The following is a 23,796-nucleotide window of genomic DNA, read 5'->3' on the forward strand; positions in this document are numbered from 1 at the left end:
AACATGCAATCTCTAAGACACAGAATCACAGAATCATTAGGTTGGAAGAGACCTCCAAGATCATTCAGTCCAACCCAACCCTAACCTCAACTAAACCATAGCAGAAAGTGCCGCATCCAGTCTTTTCTTAAATACATCCAGAGATGGTAAATCCACCACCTCCCCAGGTAGACTATCCCAGTACTTTATTACCCTTTCTGTAAAAACCTTTCTTCCTAATATCCAACCTATATTTCCCTTGGCACAGCCTGAGGCTCTGTCCTTTCGTTCTGTCAGTTGCTGCCTGGAGAAAGAGACCAACCCCCAGCTGACCACAGCCACCCTTCAGGGAGTTGTAGAGAGTGATAAGGTCACCTCTGAGTCTTCTTTTCTCCAGGCTGAACACCCCCAGCTCCCTCAGTCGTTCCTCACAGGGTTTGTGTTCCCAGCCCCTCACCAGCCTCATTGCCTCCTCTGGACACACTCAGGTGTCTCGATGTCCATCCTAAACTGAGGGGCCAGAGCTGGACACAGCACTGGGCTCTTCAGTTCTGTGTCCAGTTCTGGGCCCCAGACAAATAGTTCTGGAGCAAAATACTTAGAAGACTGTAATTGAGAAGGAATGCTATATTTTACATCCTTTACTCTTATGAAACCACTACTGTAATGAGGGGTCAGCCCCAGGGCTGCAAGAGATATTTCAATATCTGTCTGTGATAAATGTGTATCTCCACTGAGGGGAAGTAATTCCCTACTGGTTACTTTCCCACCTCTCTGTTACCCTTCCTTTCCCAGCTTCTTTCTAGGCTGGAGTGCCCCGTGCAGGCCAAGCTGCAAACACAGGCAACAACCCCAGCCTTCCCATAGGAATAGACACCCTAAGGGTGGGCTGGGCAGACCGACCTAGTCTGAGGAGTCAGATTCTGCTTTTGCTGCCCCTTCTGTTGCATTTTGAGCTGTTGTAAATGACACAAAAAAAAGACAAATTTTTTCAAGACCTGGAGCAGCCAAGGAGCTGGCTGGGGCTCTCTGCATAGTGCTGACGCCTAACAGGGATGAGCGTCCATCCTTCCCTGGGTGGAGACTGGGGGTGAAGTATAAGGTAATGTTGTTCCCTTTATCTATGTTCAAATACTTCTGTCTTTGTCCCCTGTATCACAGCAATCTGGATTGTCTGCTTGTAAAGCTGCAGTGCCAGCAGTAGAAGGAGAAACTCCTTGAAATTCAGAAGCTTTCTTGCCTGTTAGAATTTAATCCTACATGAAGTTAAAGGCCTGAGGTTTTAGGAATTTGGGCACTATTATGGCTCACTTATGTGCTAATGATATTGCTTTTAGAAGAATTTTAACTCTGAATCTCCTTTGTGAGGAATATTTCGCACACAAGGTGATTGAGAGTAATACGTGACTACTACTATTACGTTTCTGTGAGCAGTGGAGGGGATTCAGGAGCCACACAGAAAGTTACAAATCTAATTTGTCTCTGAATTCCTTAGCATCAACAAGTTTTAAGATGTTATGGCAGAGCAAGATACTGGCCAAGAAATTACTGGGCAAGAAACCATTGGGCAATGTAATGGAATTTCTTCGGGATCGAGGACATGATTTATATTTGGAGTGAGGCTTGAGCAATTCCAGACTGAGCCCTTTGGCCTGTGAGGCCTGTGGGCCCCTCGGGCCTGTAGGCCTCTGTGGCGCAGAAGAAATTCTCAGTTGTGGAGTAGCAAGGATTTACTTTTCACATTAACGTGTCTTGGGGAATTACAGGGTTTGATATATAGAATTGTAGCCTTTTTATCTTAGCCACCTTAAGGCAAGGATTGTTTACATATTTTGTGTAATGTCAACTATGTTGCTAATGTATAAAGGCCGTTGTGGTAAACAATAAAGATGAGAACGATACGATAACTGCACCAGTTGAGACGTGTTCTTGCTCTGTCCGACCTCTCATTGTTTAGGGACCCTTTCTTCTACAGGGCAAGAAACTACTCCACAAGAAACAACTGGGCAAGGAATTGTGCCCCATGAAACAATTGTAAGTAAGCCCTTCACTATGGAAGAGTGAAAAAGAGAAAGAGAGAGCGAATGAGATAGCCTTTCACTATGTAACAGATAAAGAGAGAGCAAGCCCTTCACTATGGAACAGCAAGGGAAAGAAGCAGAGGGGCAAAGCAAGGGAGAAAGCAAGGACTCTGTCTTAAGACTGGATACCACGTGTCTCTGTGCTGATTCCTCATTGCAGCAGCAATTAGATGGTAGAAATTAGCTGAGGCACAGAGCTCTTGTTAAACACAGCATAAAAAGGGTCCTGGTTTATCTCTCTTCATGGCTTAGTGATCTTAACTCCAACTATTCACTGATTCTGGCTGCAGCAAGCTCCTACAGTCAGTTTCCCTTGCAGCCCCTGACTGCTGATTCTTTCCTGCCAAACTCTGACTGCAGGTATCAGTTTGCAGACTCTGAACACAGGCTTTTACCCAGCTAGACTGTGACTGCAGGTTCTAACAACAGGCTCTGACTGCAGATCCACACTGACATCACAGCAGTGATTCTCTTTTCCCAGGATCCTGCTTTGTGATTCCCTCCTTCGTGCTCCTCAAGATTCCTCCTCCACGATGATCCTCCCCTTACCAGCTCACCCCTTATTTAATCTCCTTCATCCTTTTTGGATATAGCTGTTACTCATCAGGGACAAGGATGTACTGGTTAATTAATACAGCTGTTACTTATCAGGGGTGAGGTCACCTGTATTCTCTTCTACAATTCTTCATTAAGGGAATCAATTTCCTTGTATGATTGCAACCTGCTACAATGAGGCAACAGTAGGTTTAAAATGGGACTCAGAGGAAATAGCATAAAAATGTATTAAAATGCAGCAAGAAACCAGTATTTCTTTCTCTCCTTAAAGTGGGAACTTAGTCTCCCTTTGCATAGACAAAAGATTTAAATGTTGTATCAGGATGCAAAACTAAAAATTGGTACCGCATTGCCTAAGGTATCTAAATACAACATATGGTAAGTGGGGCTGTACAGATACAAGCCCATTTAAAATCTTTTCTGGCAGCAAGACTCAATTGTCATGTTTTGTTAGGTCTGTTTTGTGAAGCAAAGGCAGAGCTTATGTGCACATGCAGTGCAAGAAAGGATTTCCTACTATGCCCCAGGAAAACTGACAAACCAAACTATTCTCTAATTGAGTTGTGTTCCACTGTAGTGAATAATGTGGTCTTTTTAGCAAACAGCTTTAAAGCTAATTAAAGAGCATCTTTGCTTGTTTTTAAGAATAATGTTATACAATCATGTCTGCATTTTTATCTGGGTGCTACAGTGTTTGTCCACAGAAATAGTAAATTGTGACAAAATCTTTTTAAGTGATCTAGATATTTTGATGAGAAAGCTGAACACAAAGTGGCCAGGACAGCTGGCAGATCTCATTCAAGCTCTGCATTATCATTACTGAAAGACAGAAGCATATCTAAAATATTTACTTAACAGACAAACTTACAGAGCTATTATAAAGAAATTTATATCCAAAACATATTTTGGGGGAAGATGAAGAAACAAAGCTTTGTATTTTGTAGTATCATAATTAAAAGCTTGAAGAGTGGTGGCAAATGGAGCTACATCCAGCTGATGGCTGGTCACCAGTAATGTTCCCCAGGGTTCACTGCAAGGGCCAGTCCTGTTAACCATCTTTACTGATGATTTGGATGAGGGAGTTGATATCACCCTCAGTCAGTTTGCAGATGACACCAAGTCAGGCAGGAGTATTGATCTACTAGAGGGTGGGAAAATTCTTCAGATGGATCTGGGCAGGCTGGATTGATAGACTGAGGCCAGTTGTATGAGGTTCAATAAGACCAAGTGTTGAGTCCTGGTCTTGGGTTATAAACAACCACCTGCTAGGCTACAGGCTGGGGGCAGAGTGTCTGAGAAACTGCACAGTGGAAAAGGACCTGGGGGTGCCATTTGACAGCAGCTGAACATGAGCCAGGTGTGCCCAGGTGGCCAAGAAGGCCAGTGGCATCCTGGCCTGTGTCAGCAATAGTGCAGCCAGCAGGACCAGGGCAGGGGTTGTCCCCCTGTACTCAGCACTAGTGAGGTCACACCTCAAATCCTGTATTCAGTGGAGCGAGTCTGGAGAAGGGCAACAGAGCTGGTGAAGGGTCAGGAGCTCCTTATGAGGAGCAGCTGATGGAGCTGGGCTTGTTTTTCCTGGAGAAAAGGAGGCTCAGGGGGGACTCTTCAGCTATCATACTCTACAATTACCTAAAAGGAGGTTTTGATGGACTGAGGGTCAGTCTCTTCTCCCAAGTAACAGGACAAGAGGAAACGGCCTCAGAATCCATCAGGGGAGGTTTTGATTGGATATTGGGAAAAATTTCTTCACTGAAAGAGTGGTCAGGCATTGAAACAGTCTGCCCAGATAATTAGTGAAATTACCATCCCTGGAACTGTTCAAAAGGCATTTGGTTGTGGTGCCTCGGGACATGACTTGTGGCAAACAGGGCAATCTCACATTAACAGCTGGACCTGATGATCTTAGAGATCCTTTGAATCTTAATGGTTTATGATTCTACAAGCACAAATAATTTGGTGTTTCTCAGAAATTATTTGCATCTTAAACAGTACAACCCATGCTGTTTCACAAACATGGCGGTAAACCAGAGGAAAATCAAAAGTGAATACTGAACAGTGATTTTTGTTTTGCTTTGTCAGGCTCAAGAAATATGAATTAAAAATTAATAGCTTGGAGATTGAGGACATTGCAGTGATCAATAGTAAATTTCTAGAACAAAATATAATCATGATATGGATAGCTTTTGCTAATAGAAATGCTGTTCCAGTGAACCTGAAACTCCTCCAAGCAGAGAAGAAGGTTAAAAAGTTCTACCAGGTAAAAGAGCAATTTCTCTGCAAATATTTCTACAAAGACTGAATTTGACTGGCAGTCTTCCAAGATAACTTAGCCAAATTCATAGCTGAGATAAAGAATAGGAAGCAATATTTAGTGGCATCTAAAGGAATGTATGGATGCTCATTAGTGTTAATTTCCTACACTTGTAGAACATCACAGTAAAATATTTGGAACCCTGACTGGAAAATCTTGGTACCATTAGATTAGAAATGCTCCTTGAGTGCTTTCAAGGAATGGCCAAAATACCGTAAGACTGGTAAAAAGAAAAAGACAAAGAGCGGTTCTCAGAAGGCAAGTTGTTATTACAAAGAAAATAATGTCTCCTTCACGTCCCTGTTTGACACAGCCTTAGAGAATGGCAAGTGGAATAAATCTATGCACAGCCTGAGAGGGAATGGAACATTCCTCATTAGACACTTTGATGAAAAGATTGGGTAAAGAGAAACACCCTGTTTGGAGGGTCACTGGTTGTGTTTTAAGCAGACGCATGGACTAGATAATTTCCTGAGCTCTGTTGTTCTACAATTCTCATGCTCTATGGAACTAAATGAGTGCAGAAGTCACTGTGGGTTTGAAACTTTAACAATGTTTTTATCCTCATGAACTATTTTGTTATTCTCTGTTGCTACAGATGCAGTAGACCAGGCCACACATGCTATGAAGAGATGTTTACCCAGCACACTTAAAATTTGTCGTGATGATGAAGGATTAACACTGTTTTGAAGTTAATTTATGGCTCTGACACACACATCAATGTCTTTTCAAATTTTTGGAGAGATTCTACAAAGAGACAATTCCATTATTTACACAACGGAATTAAAAAATCTCAAAATTACATTGGCTCTTTGGGATTTTACTTGTTTACTTAATAGGCCTCTTGACATAAAAGCATTTTTGGCAGACACCTTAACAGTCACTGAAGTAAAAGATTGATTTAAACCAGCTGATTTTCTTTCCATCACCTCCTGCTGCAGCAGTGCAACAGTAGGCAAAATAGCATGGAGCTGACAGCACACATGATGAAGCCTGGTCTATTTTTTCCTCCAGACTTTAAAATCCCAGTGCAAAGCTGATTTTCTATGTACTTCTAATGCTGGTGTACACTAGTATTCTCATCAGCCCTGGTTCAGACCCCAGCAATACGCTGAAGTAGTAAAAACATGATCAAAGGCTTCAGTCCAGATGAAACTAACACGTACATGTCAAAAGGGTGAAAAAACACACACAGAAAAAAAGCTTTCAGTGCAGTAGGACATACATTTTTATTACCCTACTTTTTTGTGTTGATATCAAAGGTTTTTTGGAACCAGCAGGTGAATGAATACACTGAATTTTTCACGCTAAAAGTGATAACAGTGTCCATGAGAAACAGGGAAAAGCATAAGAAAAGGGAGAAAATATGTTTATTGTGTATTGTACAGTAAATTCTGGGAACAAGGAGGAGAGAAGCTGAAAATAAAAGTTCCAACAGCTCAGCCATGAAAAGGTGTAAGATTGAACTGTTGTGAGTTCTTTTCAGCCGCGGTGAGAGAGGGAGCCGAGTGTTTTAAACCAGTCTGATGGATTAGCAAACTGGGCAGGAAATCTCGTGTGACATCAGGTGTGCATCTCCCGAGGCGCGTGTGATGCAGAGGACCTGAACACGCCGAGGGCGCCGAGCAGAGCCGCAGCTGCCCGTCGCTGCATTAATCAGTAATCAGTAATCACTAATCAGTAATCAGTAATCACTAATCACTCATCTCTTCGCTCCCTAGCACTCGGCCGCCATCGGCTCCGACCGGCGGGACCCATCCTGGGGGCTCCGCGGCGCCGCCGCCAATGCCTCCCCGCCGTGCCCTCCTCGCACCCGGGCTGGCCGCGACCCGGGATGTCGCGCTCGGGCCGCGGCTGCGGGCCCGCTCCGCGTAGGCGAACTGCCCCTGGGGACCGAGTTGCTCCGGGCCGGCCCCGCCGCGGGGACCCCGGCCCGCTGCGGCCCCCGCAGGCGCTGCCGGCCGGGAGGAGCAGCGCGGCCGGCTCGGGGCCGCCGCACAGGTGCCGCCGGGCGGGCGGAGCGGCGCCGCCCCGGGCTCCCCCCGCCGCGGGGGCGGACCGAGCCCAGCCCAGCGCGGGGGCCGGGTCGCCGCCGCCCCCGCCCCTTGCCGGAGCCGCCCGCCAGCCGCGCCGGGCCGGGCCGGGCCGTGCCGGGAGCCGCCGGAGCTGGAACTGGTACCGGTGTCGGCTCCGCTGCCGCGGCCGCGCCCGCCGCTGCTGGGGGAGGCGGTGCCCGCGCCGCGCCCCCGCGCCCCGCCCGCCCCCGGCAGCAGCAGCAGCGGCAGCGGCAGCCTCAGCACCTCCGCCAGCTCCGCCAGCAGCTCCAGCGGCAGCACCATGGACCTCTCCTTCATGGCCGCGCAGGTGGTGCGCGATGGTGGGACGGGACGGGACGGGACGGGAGCCCGGGGCGGGGGCGGCGGCGGTGGGGCGCGCATCCCCTCCTCTACTTTCTCCTCGGGTCCTTTCTACTCCAAAGTTGCGTCGGCGCGGGGGTAAACCTCAGCATCCCCGCGCCTTGGGGAAGGGGCGAGGAGGAGGAAAGAAAGGGGAAGAATGAGGCGGCTGCAGGTGGCAGCGCTGCTGAGGAGAAGTTGGCGGCGCAGCTCGGGGCTCAGCACCTGTTAGCGCCCGGCGGCGAGCCCAGCGCGGCGCCGCTCCCCGGCCTGCCTCCGGGGCGCTGCCAGCCTCCTCGAGCTTGGCAAGGCGAGGCATCATCTCTCCATCCTCCGAAACCAGCTGTAAACGAAAATCGGAGATGCGATTTTTCGGTTCTTTTCTTCCATTCCGTACTGCGATTGTATGTGCATCTGTGGTTTTGATTTTTTTCTGGGTTGTCTACGCATAGAGAATCTAGCTCGGCGTGTATAGAAATACTCCTCTCTTTGTGTGAATAAATTTTTTAAATTGCAGCTTAGTTCTGGATTCCAGCTCGAGGCATGATTGTGGGTGTCGGTGTTCAATGTACTCATGCTTAATGTACTGAGAAGTATGTACTGGCTATAAGCAACCCAAAGCCAAAAAACATCATGATGAATCCAGGTGAACTGGGTTTTTAACAGCCAGATAGTGCTGTGCTTGAGAAAAGGCCATGCTTACTGACCATCCATTACCTTTTCCAGGATATATTCTTCTATTCATATGGGTACCTAAGTTCAATTGTCTTCTTTTCAAGAATAATTTGGATCCAAGTTTGTGATTTTGCCAAAAACATCACCCACCATTTGGAGGTGGAGTAAGGGCCAGGAAAGCCTTTCTGCACTGTTGCTGCCTGAGTGCTGACTTCAGCTGGAGGTGCCTGTTGGAAATCCAGATCTAATCCTTGTGCTGTTGTTCTGTTTCATTAATGCAATGGCTGTTTTGTCTTGTTGTCCTCCTAAAGTCCGCTGAGGAAGTCTGAGGGGGTGTCAGGCTCTGCCTTTTTGAAGGTAGCAGTGTTTCTAAGAATTTTTTTTAAGGAAAAACACAATGGAGGTGAAAGCATCATTTCTATTAACATGAGATCTTCCTGATAACTGGGGTATTCGAAGGGAATTTTGAGCAGTCAGATCATTTTCCTCTGTTCCTTCTCAGCACAATCAGTGAGCTCCCTGTGCCCATCTTTTGTTCCCTAAGCACAGAGCTGAAGTGCAATGCCCCCATAGCACAGAAGCAGAGGTGCAGCACAGCAGCAGGTTTTACCCATAATCAGAGTGGAGTGTGCCAAGGCTGGGACTAGTGCTGCCCATTCTCTTCCTATACTCTCCCTTATTCTTGCTGTCCTATATTCCACATAACTTCTACGCTAATTCTGTGCGTTGGAAGAGTCACAAAGCCCTGTTCCTTTGCTTCTCTCAGAACAGTTCCCAGTGCAAATGTGTGTTACACTCACAAAGGTTATTAATGCAACAGTTTACCTTGAAACGTGCTTTTCTCCTGGATCCTTTGGGGTTAATTTGTTGTTTCCCTTTGTCACAAGGAGTAACAATTGATAGTTTTTGGTTCAGTGTGAGGTGAAGGCGAGGCAATAGACCTCAGGAAGAAAGGATGGAATGCCTTGGAGCTGTGTGCCACAAAGCCCTTTGGGTGGTGAGGAGGGTGGGGAGCAGTCAGGGCTGTCAGATCTCTCCCAGTGGGGCACAGGGCTCATTGGGTCTGTACAGCACAGAGCATGTGGGAAATCCCTCCAGGGGGTATTTGTGTAATTACCTTTTCTAAGCTGTAGGAGAGGATTTCCTGGGCTCCTTTTCTACTGAAGGAAATCAATCAATTTCTTAGGTCACTGTGTACAGCAAAGGCTGCATATTCCGTTAGTCCCTGTCACAGGCTTCTTATACCTTTCTGAACTGTCAGCCCTTTCCATTCCTGTCACCATAGTGGCATTTAATCCCCAGTGTGTCACTCCTTTAATTTAGGTATTGCTTTTCTTCAGTTTTCTATTTACTGTTATATCTTTTTGTCTTTTTTGTTTTAGTAATTCCTGTAGCATCTCTGGTGGTGTGGTCCAGTGAGGTACCTTCAATAACCAATGAGTGGGAACACAAGAGAATTACGAACTTGTGGTTTCTGCTCATAATCACTTTTAAAGATGCTCTGCTATCACTGTCATTACCATCTACCTGCAGCGGTATATCCATCATTTTACCTGATGAATACCAGACACATTAATATTTTGGAGAAAAATAGGTAATACCTAAACTGAGATGCTTAATGGCATACAAGTAATGGTTGTCTCTCAAGTTAATTTATTTTTACAGCATACTGTAGACTATTTATGTTCCTGTAAATTGCTTTAGTGTGTTAACACACTTTTCACTGCTCATTGTGGACTCAGGTTGGCTTTGCTAGATGTCTTGTGAGACAGCAGAAATGACCTGTATCTTAGAGCCCCTCTGATGGAAACACAGAAGCAGAGTGAGTGTAAGTTTGGTTGCCACTTGTAGCCTCAGTGATTCTACAGTGTGTAATGAACAGTTAAAATCTGGCCTCCTCTTAAGTGCAGCTTGAGCAACCACCTGAACACCTCAGCTGTATTGTGTTTATTAGCTATGCCATGAAGAACAGCTTTTGATGTTAACTATTAAATCTGTTGTTAAAATAAGCCTTTTTGCATCAGTGTGTTCATCTCCATTCCGTAATTGATTGAGCAGGCTTGGGTGTCTTCTGTTCTGCTGGTGCTCTAATTGGCTTTGGTTTAAGGTCCTCATGAGCAGGACTCACACCTAGTCAAAGCCTATTAGCAGCTAGTCATTTGGTTTCCATTTTAAATCCGTATTTTAATTAAAATAATGCTTTACATCTCAAGATGCTGTGCCAAAGATGTTCAGCCACTGCTAAGCTGTATGACTGGCTCATTTCTGTGTGTTGTTCAGTGATTTCAGAGTGCTCTGGTAGTCTAGGTAACCTCAGAAATAGCCACTTCTCATAGGCAGAGACTTTTGCTTCCAGTATAAAAGCCTGGTTTGGGGAGGTGCTGAGTGCTGCATCCAGGCTAAGAGCACTCGATGCTTTTATCAGGGGTTAGAGAGTTGCTGTCAGATGCCCAGGACTGAGCTACCCCCTTCCCTTCTTGTGATAGACTAAAATTAATATTGATTTAACAGCCAGCTGATGAAAAAATGTTAATGGGAGCAAGGTTGAAACATATCTTCAACCTGAAAAAAACCAGAAGCTTTTAGTAGGGGGAAAAAAAATGGGTAGACAAAGAATAAAAAGTGATGTCATTGTCTTCAGTATGATCCAAATTGATATGAGCTGGGAAGCATCTGCAGTCATATTGTTACTGATACGTTTTTCAAGATTTATGTTTGCAGTTTAATTTTCCAGAAGTGTTTCTTGTATTTTCTGTTTCATATTGAAAATGAGGACTGAATTTCCTTAATTTGCAGTTTTTTTATGGTCAGGTATGTCTCCCTACAGTAAAAATAAAGTTTTAATTGTCAGTTAAATGGTCTTTTCTTCTCTTACATTTAGAACAGGGAAAAGGTAGCAAGAGCCTTGGGAGTTTGGCTATTTCTGTGGATTTTTTTTACTAAGTCATATATAGTTGATGATTCTTCCTGTTCAAAACCTCTTGGTAAACAGTTTCTGAGGATTTGAAGTACAAGAAGTTGAATTCCTTGTGTATATTTTAATGATTAAAAGTTGTATTTTTATACTCTTTCATTTCAATTGGAGTGATGGGTATTTGTTTTAAAAATGAAAAATGATGTCATACTTCAGGAAATAGAGAAACAAATGAACAAGTTTGGTACAGAAAGCAAAACCATAATTTCATTGCTTTTGTGTTCTCTATTACTGTTCTAGGATTTCAGGCCTGGCAGTGATCATTCAAGCCACTTGAGGCCTTTCATTGCATTTGCAGTAATTCAGGTCACCTTCCCCAAAGCAGGGAGGTGGTCCTTGGTGCATCCTGAAGAAACCGTATAGTTCCCTCTTACTGTGTCAGAATAACGGTCGATGCTTCCACATGAAACATACATTATTAAGTGCTATATAACTTCTGAAAAGCCCTGGAATATGGATGAACTGAGTTGATTTAGGGTCAATGATGTCATTGCAAGTTATTTATGAGAGAATATTATAATAGCAGATTCTGCAAGCTTTGATTTTAAGTATCCTTTCATTTTGACTTATGGAATCATAACATCCTGGTCATTATGTCACTTAAAGGTTGGAAAACACTTTTAAGATCTAGTTCAGCCATTAATGTAGCACTGCCAAGTCCATCACTCAACCATGTCCTTAACTGCCACATCTACATGTTTTTTAACTACCTCCAGGGGTGGTGACTCAACCTTCCCTGGGTAGCCTGTTCCAATGCTTGGCAACACAATGCATGAAGAAGTGTTTCCTAATATCCAATCTAAAGCTTCCCTGGCCCAACCTGAGGCTGTTTCAAATTTGACTTGTTGCTTGGGAGAAGAGACCAACCTCCACTTCTCTACAGCCTTCTTCTGGGTGGATGTTAAGAGCAATGAGGTCCCCCTGAGCGTCCTTTTTCTCCAGACAAACATCCCCAGCTCCCTCAGCCAATCCTTATCAGACTTGTGCTCCAGACCCTTCACCAGCTTTATACTCACATTTTCCAGCTGACATGGACAGCCCATGTACATTCTGCAAAGCTGGTGTGTGCACAGAGGCTGTGCCTGGCGTTCTTGGACACCCAGCCACCTGAACAGAGCTGCTGCATTTCCAGAAATCCCAGACATAGGTCCAGTATCCTTTAATTCCTTTCTAATCAGATTTCTGAATGTTAGAGGATGCACAATTAAGATTTCCTGTACTCTGCTGTATCAGCACAGAGGAACCAGAGTGCAGGATAATACTGCATTTGTTTTCCCATTCTTCCTTTATCTCTCTTCCATCTCAGGGGCTGGAGAGATTCAAAACCTTTATTAGCTGTGTGCTCTTCCTTACAGCTGGGTAATCTGAAGGTATTAAAAAGAGAGTTTAGATTTGTGGTTTGGGTAGGCTATTCCCACCAGCTCAAAACAGAATCCAGGCTGCTTGCTCAACGTGAGCTGCCTGTGTCTTTGTCAATACATGTGCCACTGAGAAAACTCCAAAGAAAGACAGAGAGACCTTTCAGTCATGCTTGCACTTGGGAAGTCTCTCTTTGAATGTAATAAATGGTGGCCATTTGGAAGTTTTGCAATTACTGCTGTATGCTCAGGACTGTTTGTTTTTTCTTTAAAAAGTGGGATCATCAAAAAGCAAGCTCTTTGCCAAACCAACGGAGAGTTGGGATTAAAAGATGCATGAACAACTCCTTGTCAAAAGCTGCCCTGATTATAATCTAAGACCTAAGACAAAACCTTTTTGATCTATAACATTAAATATTAAAAATGTTAGCTAGGACTTTGTATTCATTTTTTTATATAACCAGTTCAGTGCTCACTTATCTGCATAAGAGGGCACTGACCATTACTCTACCAGCTCTGCTTTCTTCCAAAGGTTAAAGTCATTTTCTCTGGCATTCTTTGACTCCTGCAGAATGTCTTGACTTACAATAAATAGAATCAAAGCATCAGGAAGCTGAAAGATTGAGTTTAACTAAGGAGCTCTCAGATGCTTTGGTTCAGTCTTTAGTCCTGATGTCTTGCTGTGGTATAGCACAGCCAGAGGGACCAGCTGTATAATCCAGATGTTGCCAAAATCCTGTTTTGTGTGCAGAAATCAATGCCCTCATCCAGGATATTGTCAACAGTTGAGGTGAAAAACATTTTCTTTCTCCTGGCTGCTTGGAACAATTGCACTAGATTTTTATAGTGTGGGGAACAGGAGGAATACCTTCACTTTTCTTATCACTGCAGTAACACTGCAGACTACATTTTGAAGTCTTGTATAGTTGAAATTTCTGTTCCAGCAAAGCTTTTGAAAATTCATTGGAGATTTGGGCATACTGTTTTTATAAAATGTTGATACTGCACTTTGGAGGAGGCTGTTGTTCCAGGATTGTGCTTGTAATTGCTGTCAAAAGATGTTAAAAGCAGGGATTCCAATCCAGCAAAACACTTAAACATTTACTGCACTTGGAACACGTGTATATTATTCCAGTAACATCAGCAGGACTGTCCCCTTGCTTAAAACGAGGTATCTTAAATCCTGGCACAGATGGAGAGAGAATGCTTTGCAATTCATAGAAAAATATCCTAGGAGAGCAAGAGGGAAACCTACTGTTGGTCATATTATTAATTCAGGGACGCCTGAGACAAAGTGTTTTGGAGTGACTGTGCTTTCATCAATTAATTGCATTATGAATTTCTCATAGGAGCTCTTAAATGTTGGAAGAAGAGGATGTGGTAGGAGGTGGATGGTGGGGAAGGGGAAGTAGGATGTGGCTCATGTGGCCACATGTTTGTGCATCTTTGCACAACAAGGGTTAGAAGAAACTGGAAATAATTAATTTGTGTTTCATGTGCCCATTAACTGTGAGACTAATTCTGTGACATATTTAATATTTTTAAAACAATTTACAGTACTTTCAGCAGTTATGTGCTAAAAACTTCACAAGCAGAGCAGATGTCACATATTTCCATCTTTGTTGAGTGTGGAAAGGCGGTTTGTAATATAATAGCAAATAGATATTGAGATGTTTTAGAGATTGAGAGTAGCTAGAGATGGCAGGTGGGAGGAATGATCACTGAAGCAGCACTACATTCATGCCAAACATCTTGCCTGTTGAGATGTCTATTTTTCTTGAACAGTGAGAGCCCAACCCTGTCCTACAATGAGCAATAATTCTCTTAGCAGACTTGATGAGAATGGAGTTTCTGGGTAGCAGGTGATTAGGCCAGTTGAGTCCTCAGAATCCATAGGAAAATCTTAACTGGTTATAGGTTGGGGTGGTGGTGGTGTTGCCTTGGTTTTGGCTAGTTTGGGATGAATTTCTCAATTCATTGATGAGCTGCAAACATGGGGGTTGAGATCCTGGTTTAAGATTTGTTGAAAATGGAATGGATGTTGGCCATTTAGGAAGCTAGGTGCACCATCTTCCTAACCTCATTCCCATAACAGACAAAAGCAAAACACTCAAAATGATTCAAAGTGTTGTATAGGATTAAGTAAAGCAGTGTGATCCTTTGGTGACCATACACCATCAAATTTAATCACTGATCAATGATTAGACCATTCCAAATGGAATGCAGTGATGTGGAAAGCAGAAAATCAGAGCAGCAACTTAAGTAAATCCAGCAGTGACCAGCCCTGTTAATTTGCTATGTCTCTCTGCTGAACTTTAGTTTATTTGAAAATGGTTTTGGTAATGAATTGCATTTTCTACCTGAGCTAGTGAGGTCTTCTGTAGTACTCTTTATGCTGTAGTTGTTTCAGTGGACGTCTTGGTTTGATGAGCATAGTGTCCAATACAGAATTGCTACTAACCCCTTCCTCTGCTCACAGGGATGATGATTTTAAAAGGTATCTTTTGAAAAACTGATGCCTCTCTGTGACTGTTATAAACACTTTTTTTTTTTCCAGCAGATACATGCTGAAGTATGAAAGGAAGATCCTTGAAAACTAGTTGTAAACTGATGATAGTTGTATGGCTTGATCAGTGGCTTAATCTGTTTCTTGTGCTGGTTAACATGTCGGGATTGTTCCATTTCCATGGAATGGAAGCCCTTGGCAAAGAGGATCCTGACATTTCATATGCAAGTTACAAGCACTTCGGAACAAAAAAGGGTCAGAATGAAGTGTGTGAACTCCTTACCATGTTTCTTAAAGGTGCTGCATGGTCAGGGTGTGCAGTCCTGTCTGCTGTGGTGCTGCAGTGTGGAATGCCTGTCCTTACACTGGGCACTGAATATGAGCAGAGAACATGGCCAGCTGTGACACAAAGACCAGGAGCGCTGAGCACTTACTGACTGTGTGCTTTGCAGTGCTGGCAGGAGTACAGAGAGCAGAGGCAGTAAGTACAAGGTGGAAATCTCTCCCTGTGAGCAGGACCATGAGTACACTGCAGCCAGCACCGGTGCTGTGAGCGGTGCTCGCTGCCCGCCCGTTTCCCCACTGCCTCACACACCCACACAGGGCTCTGTCAGTCTGTCTCACAGCACCAGCCTTTTGAAATGACGCCTACTCTTACACTGAATCTTTAGTTTTAGTTGAATTCCACACTCCTGGTAGCTGCCAGAGCAGCAGCTAATTAGAAATCGTTACGATTATGGTCACTTCAGAAGAGCTCAGCGCCTCTAGGAAGCAGGCTGCTGGATACAGGGCCATTTCCTTTTGTTTTGCAAAGTTATTATCTCTAATGTGGAAATGTTTTTAAAAGTAAGACTATTAAAAGCTGTTTACCTCAGCTGGTTCTGTTGGTTGTAATTTTGTTTGTAAGCATTTCAAATGTTATGAAAGGGGGAGCACCCTAGGAATGAGCCTGCATAACTAAGACAAAACCAAACTTCCACTATGTTGTGGGGTTTTTTTGTGTGTTTTGTTTGGTTGGTTTTTTTTTTTCTTTTTGTTTTGTTTTGGTTTTTTGTTTTGTTTTGTTTTTTGTTTTTTCCCCTGTCAAAACAGCTGGAAGAGCATTTGCAAAATGTGGGATGGTGTGCTGGGTTCTGTGACCGATAAAAGAGACCAGTACCAGAGTTGCTGCATGGAAAGGAAAAAGACAGCTGTGTCTCTTTGACTGATGTGCAGAGGTTTTGAGGTGTATGTTCAGAGAGAAAAAGTAACAATAGAACTGATGCAGAAACAAAAATGTTAAAATTTAAAGTTTTAAAGGATTCCTGAGATGTCAGCTGAACCCAGGACTTGGAGCAGCTGATCACCTTTAAATATTTAGACCCTAACTAAGTGCATGCATCAAGTGTGTAATTCGCTGAAGTTCCCTTCTGCTTAAATGAAGTATATCATCAAATGCCTTGAAAATCTGCAATAAGTGCCAAAGCATTTTGAGGTATTATAATAGCTCTTCTTTAAAAGTGAGCTCCACTTAAAATATGTTGGGTTACTCCTTTTGTTTTTCTACCTTACCCTCCTTGATGCACGACATAAGTTTTTATGGGTCTTCCTCAGGGGTTTCCTCACAACTTTTCTCTTGTATACATATGTAAAATGTTTTCCTTCCAATTCAGGTATGCTCTCCTCTTTGGGTGAACATACTTGCATACCTCCTCTTATCTTTCTTCATTTCTCATGTCATCCATTATTTCCTTCCAATTTCCTTCTATAAATTATTTCACATGCTATAGTTGCACCAGCTCCAGTCCAAGTCCTACAGAAATTTAATTCTGGAAGATGGGGGTGAAACAGTAAACAATTCTCCTGTTCAGGGACAAGAGATGAAAATGCATCAGAGCAGCAAACTAAAATGCTGCAATCACTGAAACTGTAAGCAACATGGCAGAAACTTTCCCAGTTGACTTACTGAATGAAGACAGAAGCCTGTTAGTATGTCTTTACTGGGCTGCGGGTTAGTAAAAATTCAGTGGCACTTGATGTAGAATCTAAATCTCAGAAATAGAATTGTTACCTCCTTTGCTCTGTTCTATATTTTGGTTGTTCTTCAGCTAGAGCAGAGTGGCTTACAACCTCAATCTGAACAGTTCTGAATTCTCCTCTAGATGCTGAGCCCAGCAGTTACTTGTGAGAAAGATATTGAAAATTCATTCACACACTTCTCTCTGTCTGTGCTATGATATCTTTCCCCTCACAGACCTAGATGTCACCTTCATTAAATATGTGGTTATTAACATAAAGGCATGCCAAATGGTTATTCTGTGATAGGATCCTGGCTGTGAAATGGTTCATTCTGTGTTGGTCTCTGAGCCATGTGATTGAGCATGCAGTGAAACTGTGCAGATGAGCAAAGCAGTGAAATTTGTTGTCAGGGTGGCAGATGTTTTATTCTCCTGATACGTTCTCTGGCATTTCTCAAGGACATGAAACAGAAGCAGAAGAAATTGAATTGTGCTTGCTCTCTTCCTTGTTCTCCAAGGTAGTTTTGCAACTCATTTCTCCTGTAATCTTATCAAGTGTGAGAGGAGACATACACCTCCTGACTTCACTTGCAACTGTCCTTTATACTTTCACAGGCAACCTTCTTTACCCAGCCAGCTGCAGTTTTCAGCATGGGTGGTTTTCATGGTACATATCTTGCTTATCACTTTAGTGTACATAATACTCTTAACAGGGCTTTAGAGATGGGTATTTGGATGACTAAATAAACATTGCTGCCTCTAAAACATTTGTCTCCTGACCTCTGGTCTGCACAGTACATCTGGAGGAAGGAAGGGCATGGAGAAGGCAGAAGATGATGTGCTGATGTTAGCTGCATGGGCTGCCAAGATAACAATCCCTTGCTGTGCCTTAAATTCTTCAGGTGCCAGCATATGCTATGGCTCATGCTGACAGGTGAAGGGAAATGGGAAGAGGAAGCAAAGGTAGGTTTGGCCAAACTACTGTCTGCCTTGAGGACACAGCATGGTATGATTTGAATTGGTGTATATCTCAGCTGGTGGATGGTGTCCGCCGCTTGGGACCCAGAGAGCCACAGCCACCCCAAAGGATGTCTCGCTAGAAACAGCTCCTTGGGGGGTCAGGGCGCTCCTCAGCTGGTAGAGGGGCTTCTCAGCAGTGGGCAGAGCAGTGATTTTTCAGCTCAGTGATTTCAGCTTTCAGTGATTTCAGCTCTGTGCTCTTAGCTCATGCCCTTGTGAGTTAGCCCCTCTTTTAGCCGGCCGTGGTGAGAGAGAGAGAGGTCTCGTATGGAATTTTTGTAGGTGGTACTTTATTGGAATGGTACTAGCGAAGGGGATCCAGGGACGGGGAACCTCTGCCGACCAGAGGAAACCCAGGGGTTTTTATGGGACACTAGGGTGGGAGGAAAAGGGTACAGAACCAATCAATTGTAACAGATCTACATAAAATTCCGAGGGGGCTTGTGGGTCTCCGGACAGGTTGCAGTGGCTAGGAGGTTTGTCTTTGTCTTATGGGCTCTGGGTGAAGTTGCAAAATTCTTCCTTGACTCAGCTTGGCTCCCTCCAGGGCAGAGCAGCCGGGGGTCCGCCCATCCCCACAGGTGTAGAGAAAGCTGGCTAGCTCCCAGGAACCAGCTCATTATTTCTGTAACTGTTGGCTTTGGAAATGGAAAAGTCAACTGTTACTAAAAATCTTAAAACTCGGTTCTAGAGAACAATAAAATAGGAGAATCTCTTCTGTAATGACAGTTGGTCTTGTTTTGCCACCTAATCTTTGCTGTTAGAAAATTAATTACATAGTTTTGCACTCTAAGTTTAGGCTTGCCTAATCAAGGATATAAGTTCATTAATGCAAACAGATTCAATAATTCCTTAGTGTTAGATTTTTTAATGATTAAAAGAAAATTCAATACCTGGTGTTGCCCATAGATTATAACAGTAATTCAAATAGACTCCACCGCATCCATGATACCTTTTCTTACAGAAATATGTAAAAGGAGGTGGTGGTGCATCTCCATACTTTAGAGATCTCAGGGACATTACTATATAAGCAGCCATCAGGCATATCCTGTAAATTTGTTTCAGACATGACTGGGACCTTGCACCCCAATAGTGTGATGGTCTGTGGTGCCTCTGCTCTGTCCTGCAGGACTGTGCCATGACCAGGGAGGTGAGGGACCATAGGCTGGGCCAGCATGGGCAAGCACACATAGAGTGGCAGCCAGATACAGACAATACAGCTGTGTCTGTTGCTCATTGTATTTCAGGGTTATTGTCCAAGTGCTTCATCCAGCAGTCACCTATAACTTAATAAGTTCAACCTCTAATTTAATTTTATTCTCATAAACCTCAAAACTCATCATGAAAAGTGTAAAGTTTCACCTGAAATTAAAGGATACAGAGAAGAGGGCCAGACCACCCCATGAGGCCACAGAAGAGAATAGGGTCTTAGTGAGCACGTATTCCCTGGTGGTCTTTAGTGTGGAAGCTTAAACTGGCCATTGGTTGCAGAGGCAAAGCAGCAAATCCTTCTTACTCCACATGTGCAGTCAGGTGGCCCAGCAGGAAACGCACAGAGCATCCCTCAAGTTCTTCCAGACGTTCATGAAATTATAGCTTGAAGCTCAGAGCCCTGTCTTTTTGGTACTGAATTAATTTTAACATTCAACAGTCTAGCACTGACTTTTATGTTGTTTTGTTGTTTGGATTTTTTAAACTGCAGTGTCGTTTCCTTCAAAATTAATTTAGCAGGTGATCTTACAGAAGTTTGGAAAACTGGGACTTTCAGACTCTGGACCATTTCGGTAAAGCTTGGCCAACGAGCAGAGCAGGGTGTGCTCTTCCCCCAAAAAAGCAGTGTGTTTCTGCATGCTGATTTTGACAGAAACCCTGCCATCCGTTTTGGAGTAATAGAGCTCATGTACAGCTCTTTGCCTCAGGATCATACTATGCTCCTGTCAGTCCTAGTAGTCATCCTGTTCACTGCCTGTCTCACAGGAGCAGCAGAGTGGTGACAACAGAGGGGATGCAGCAGCTGTCACACCTATTTACAGCTTCTCAGTCACTGATGTGAAAATAAACAAACATGATATTCCTGCGGTTGCATTGTTAGCAATTTATTTTTAAAATCAGTCACTTGAAAAACATTGAGGCACAGGTAAAATAGCTCTGTCAGCACTTTCTGTGTGGTTTGCAATCTACTGCTTGACCTCAGAATTTCACTCTGTTTCTGTTAACTTAATAGAAGAGTTAAGGTCAAGCCCACATACTTACCTGGTGAAAGCACACATTTCTCTTCTGTGCAGAGTTGCATCAAGAGGAGATGTGGCTCACCAAATGCAGGAACATGCTGATTCCTGTCCTTTGCTGCCGTTTTATTCCCTGATTTTATTACCTGCTCAGCAGTGATGAGTAATTCTCACATGTAAGCAAGGGATATTTACTGTAAGAAAGGCCAAACAAATTCGTAGTTGAGCAAATATTCAAAGAAATAACAATTAGAGATTGCTTTCCTATTTTGTTTGAAAATGTGGAGGGGAAAAGAAATTGAAAATATAAACATTTTCTCTTGGATATCCAAGGAACAAATGCAGAAGCTCAACATTTTCCTTCACTGCATCCCCAGAAATGTGGGCATGCAACTTGTTGTATTTAGTCAGTAAATCTTTATTAAAGTCAAACAGTGGCTGACAATAGATATGTAAAAACCAAGTAAGTAAAGAAAGTTTATAGGATTAAAATCTTTGATCTATTTTGGGGGCTGAAGTGAGACAATCTCAGATAAACAGAAGGAGGGTGAGTCCATAACATCCCATGAAGACACAGCATTTACGGACATGGATGTCGTGCTCCGTGCTCTGTTTTTCCTTTTGTCTCTGCTTTCCTCCTGCTCAAAGCTGTGGAGGAGACCACCCAGAAAAAGCATCTCATGGCAGGAGCTGTATGTTTGGCTTGGAGTGGAGAGCCATTATCTTTTGCGTGCACCAAAGATACTCCAGCACCGTGGCGGCTACAGAGGGCCTTTGTAATCAGGCTGGCCTGCTGTCAGTGTTCCTAACTGGGACTTAGTTTTACGTCTGTTTTTGAAGTGTGTGGGAAATGGTGTGGCTGTGAGTACGTAAAAGCTCAAGGTGGATGGTGCTTTCAGGGGTGTGACTTCTGTGATGAAACATTTTACCCTTCTTTGTCGGGAGGCTTCATCTCTCTGTAGCTGCCACCTTGCTTTAAGGGGCTACTGCAGCCTTGCACCTAATTCATGATTCATAGCATTGTGTGGCAGAGTTTGAATATCTCTGCTGCCATTTGACCCTCCTTTGCCATGGTTCTGTGTGATGGTACTGTTCATTTCGTGCCTGCCCCATCAGCTAGTATCAAATAATTTGGGTGCTTATCTCTGAGAACCGCTAAGGATGTATTTATTTATTCATTCAGTAACTTACCTTCTGTGTAGGATCTCAGACCTGGGTGTGGTACTTCCTGGTGTCATTCCTGGTACTTCACTGGTTCATCATCAGGAGAGCTCTGCATTTCCCTGGAGGCACCTGATTGTAGCTTCCAAAGCATAGCAGTCAGCATATTTGACCTTTTTCTTTTCCCTCCTACTTAATTTTATTTTCTTCTGTTTTTCTAATTAATCATAAAGTAGATTTGCTTTTGTGATCCCTGGAATTACTGTAACCAGTGCTTCAACAGCACAATTCCCAGTCATCTTTCAAATGGGATACTGTTTTTCCTACAGGAGTATTTATTTCATACACAGTCTGGGCTACATTTGTTTTTGTAGGTCAAATTTAACTGTGGACTATGCTGCCCAATCCACGCACTGGATTTATGTTATCGGAACCATCAGCAAAAACCTGAATCCTCCGGAACTGGATTTTTTTTTTCTTTTTAATCTATTTCACAGAAGCCACTAGATAGCCTCCAAATCTATTTTTTTTTTTAAATTTGATACATTCTCAGAGGGATAGGTTGATGGGAACAACTGCTGTTGAAGAGCAGGAAGCAAAGCAGCAGTGAGGGCATTATGTGCATTCACATCATGTAAACCTGATGCTGACCAAAGGGAGCCAGCCCACACCTTCCTCCCTGCCCAGGAAAGCCCCACAGCGACAGGATGCCAGCTGACCTTATTGCCATGTGAGGACAGGGTGAGCCCTGGCCATGTCAGCAGTGCAGGAGCAGGCACGCTGTTGGTGAGCCTTGGGCAGAGCGGTGGTCCCTCCGTTCCGAGCAGCGCCTGGGGAAGCAGGACTGGGTGGGGGGTGGCACTGCTCTTCTGCTGCCCATCTGCCTCTGCCCACCAGCATGAACACCCCTGTCTGCTGGCACAGAAGTGCCCTTAACTGAGGAGCAGAAGGGGAATCCAGGAGAAGGGGTGTTGCTGACATGTTTGCTCCCAGGTCCGTGTCTCTGTGCGTTGAGCGCTCGATGCTGAGAGCAGCCGTAAATCGTGGGTGGGAATAAATGCAGGCTTTGCCTGCCTGATGTAGATGTGATCCAGAGAAAGCAATGCTGAAAACATTGTGTTAAAATTCCCACATGTGGGACACATATAGTAGAACTGCAAAAAAACCACACAGGAGTCACAAGCAGATGTAAATCTGCTTGCTAATATGTCTTGCAGGCAGTGTCAGGGGTGTTTTGGTGATAGCTGTGTCTGCAGCAGAGCAGGCAGCGTGAATGCAGTGTTCACAAACTGCTCAGAATCCGTAAGTAAAAGGCAAATTAGCTTTGCACAGACCTGTGGAAGGAAAAATATAAGCTGAGGAAATAACAAGCAGGTGATGTGCACTCTGCACTTTGGTGAATGCAGAGCAAACTGGAAGTGCTGTGAAGATTTGGAAACTTGAAATAGTTAACCAAAGAAACAAGCATTTGTTTTGTTAATTCATATTTGGCCTTTTCTTCATCTATCTCAAATGAGGAGCATTTGTATCATGAGTAAACACTTGTGTCACCCATCCCATCCATTCTTCTGTATTTCCCTTCCAAATCTCATCTAATTCCAGCTGCCGTGATCTCGTCCACTAATCACTTTTTATATTTCAGTGCTGCCTTTTCCCAGATATGTCCTCAACCTTGTGTTTAGTTTCACACATACAACAAAGCTGCTTTATTGGGTTTTTCCGCAATACCCGCAGAAAACCATCCTTTTCAATAGTTGGTAAAATACAGGGCCATGGCTGGACTGCTGATGTGTGTGACCTCTCAGCTGGACTTCTTGTAGTCTCATTGTCATCATTGCCCTGTTCTCATTCCTTTATTTTTGGGTTTTGATCAAGACCTTTTTCTTTATTTTCACAGGTCCTATGGGATCCTTATATTTAACTAGAGTTGTTAATACCTGGATTGAGTAAAAAAATTAAGACATACCAAATCACAGGTATTTGAATATTCAGCCCACTGAACACTGAAAATTTTGAAGAATTTTTTTCTTTTTCTCCATATCTGTGGAGAAAGCAAGCATAATTATATTCCCATACACACATCCATATATGTCTGAAGCTGTCAGACTGACAGTGATCCTCCCAAGAAACGCTCCATAATCACTGGCTGTTTATCATCCAGCTACTGTATTCCAGGTAGCAAAGCCCTTTTCTTCTAAGCAATGAACTGAGTTACAGAGGAGCCTAACAGCCTGCATATATATCATTTTGGCCTGCCTTCTTAAATGTCTTTCATACTATATTGTTAAGCCAAACAAATAAAAGAACAATCAATTAAAATTAAAATGAAAAATAATGGAGATTAATTAGTTTAGATAACAGAGATAACTAGAGAATGACTGTGAAAGCTCCTTAGAATGGTGGTAAATCCTGCTAGCCCTTCAGTTTTAATGCTCTCACCTCAGCAGCAATGCAGTGAAGCTGACAGAAAGGAATCATTGCTTTGTGAATTTCCTTATTTGTGCAAATTTCCTTTCACTGGAGTCTGAGTTCCCAAGCTTCTTCATTCACTG

The 23,796-nt window shown here is 43.5% G+C and overlaps 1 protein-coding gene across 1 annotated transcript in view; it reads left to right on the top strand.

The window, feature by feature from the left end:
• Positions 1-7,221: 7,221 nt before the first annotated feature.
• The window catches only part of C6H14orf132 (chromosome 6 C14orf132 homolog), a 40,495-nt gene continuing 23,920 nt past the window's right edge, over positions 7,222-23,796 (top strand). The window contains exon 1 of the mRNA XM_066321825.1: positions 7,222-7,293. Coding sequence (XP_066177922.1) covers positions 7,267-7,293 — 27 coding nt within the window. The 5' untranslated portion in view covers positions 7,222-7,266. The remainder of the gene's footprint in view (positions 7,294-23,796) is intronic.

Source organism: Sylvia atricapilla, chromosome 6 (assembly GCF_009819655.1).
Source record: "Sylvia atricapilla isolate bSylAtr1 chromosome 6, bSylAtr1.pri, whole genome shotgun sequence".
NCBI lineage: Eukaryota > Metazoa > Chordata > Aves > Passeriformes > Sylviidae > Sylvia > Sylvia atricapilla.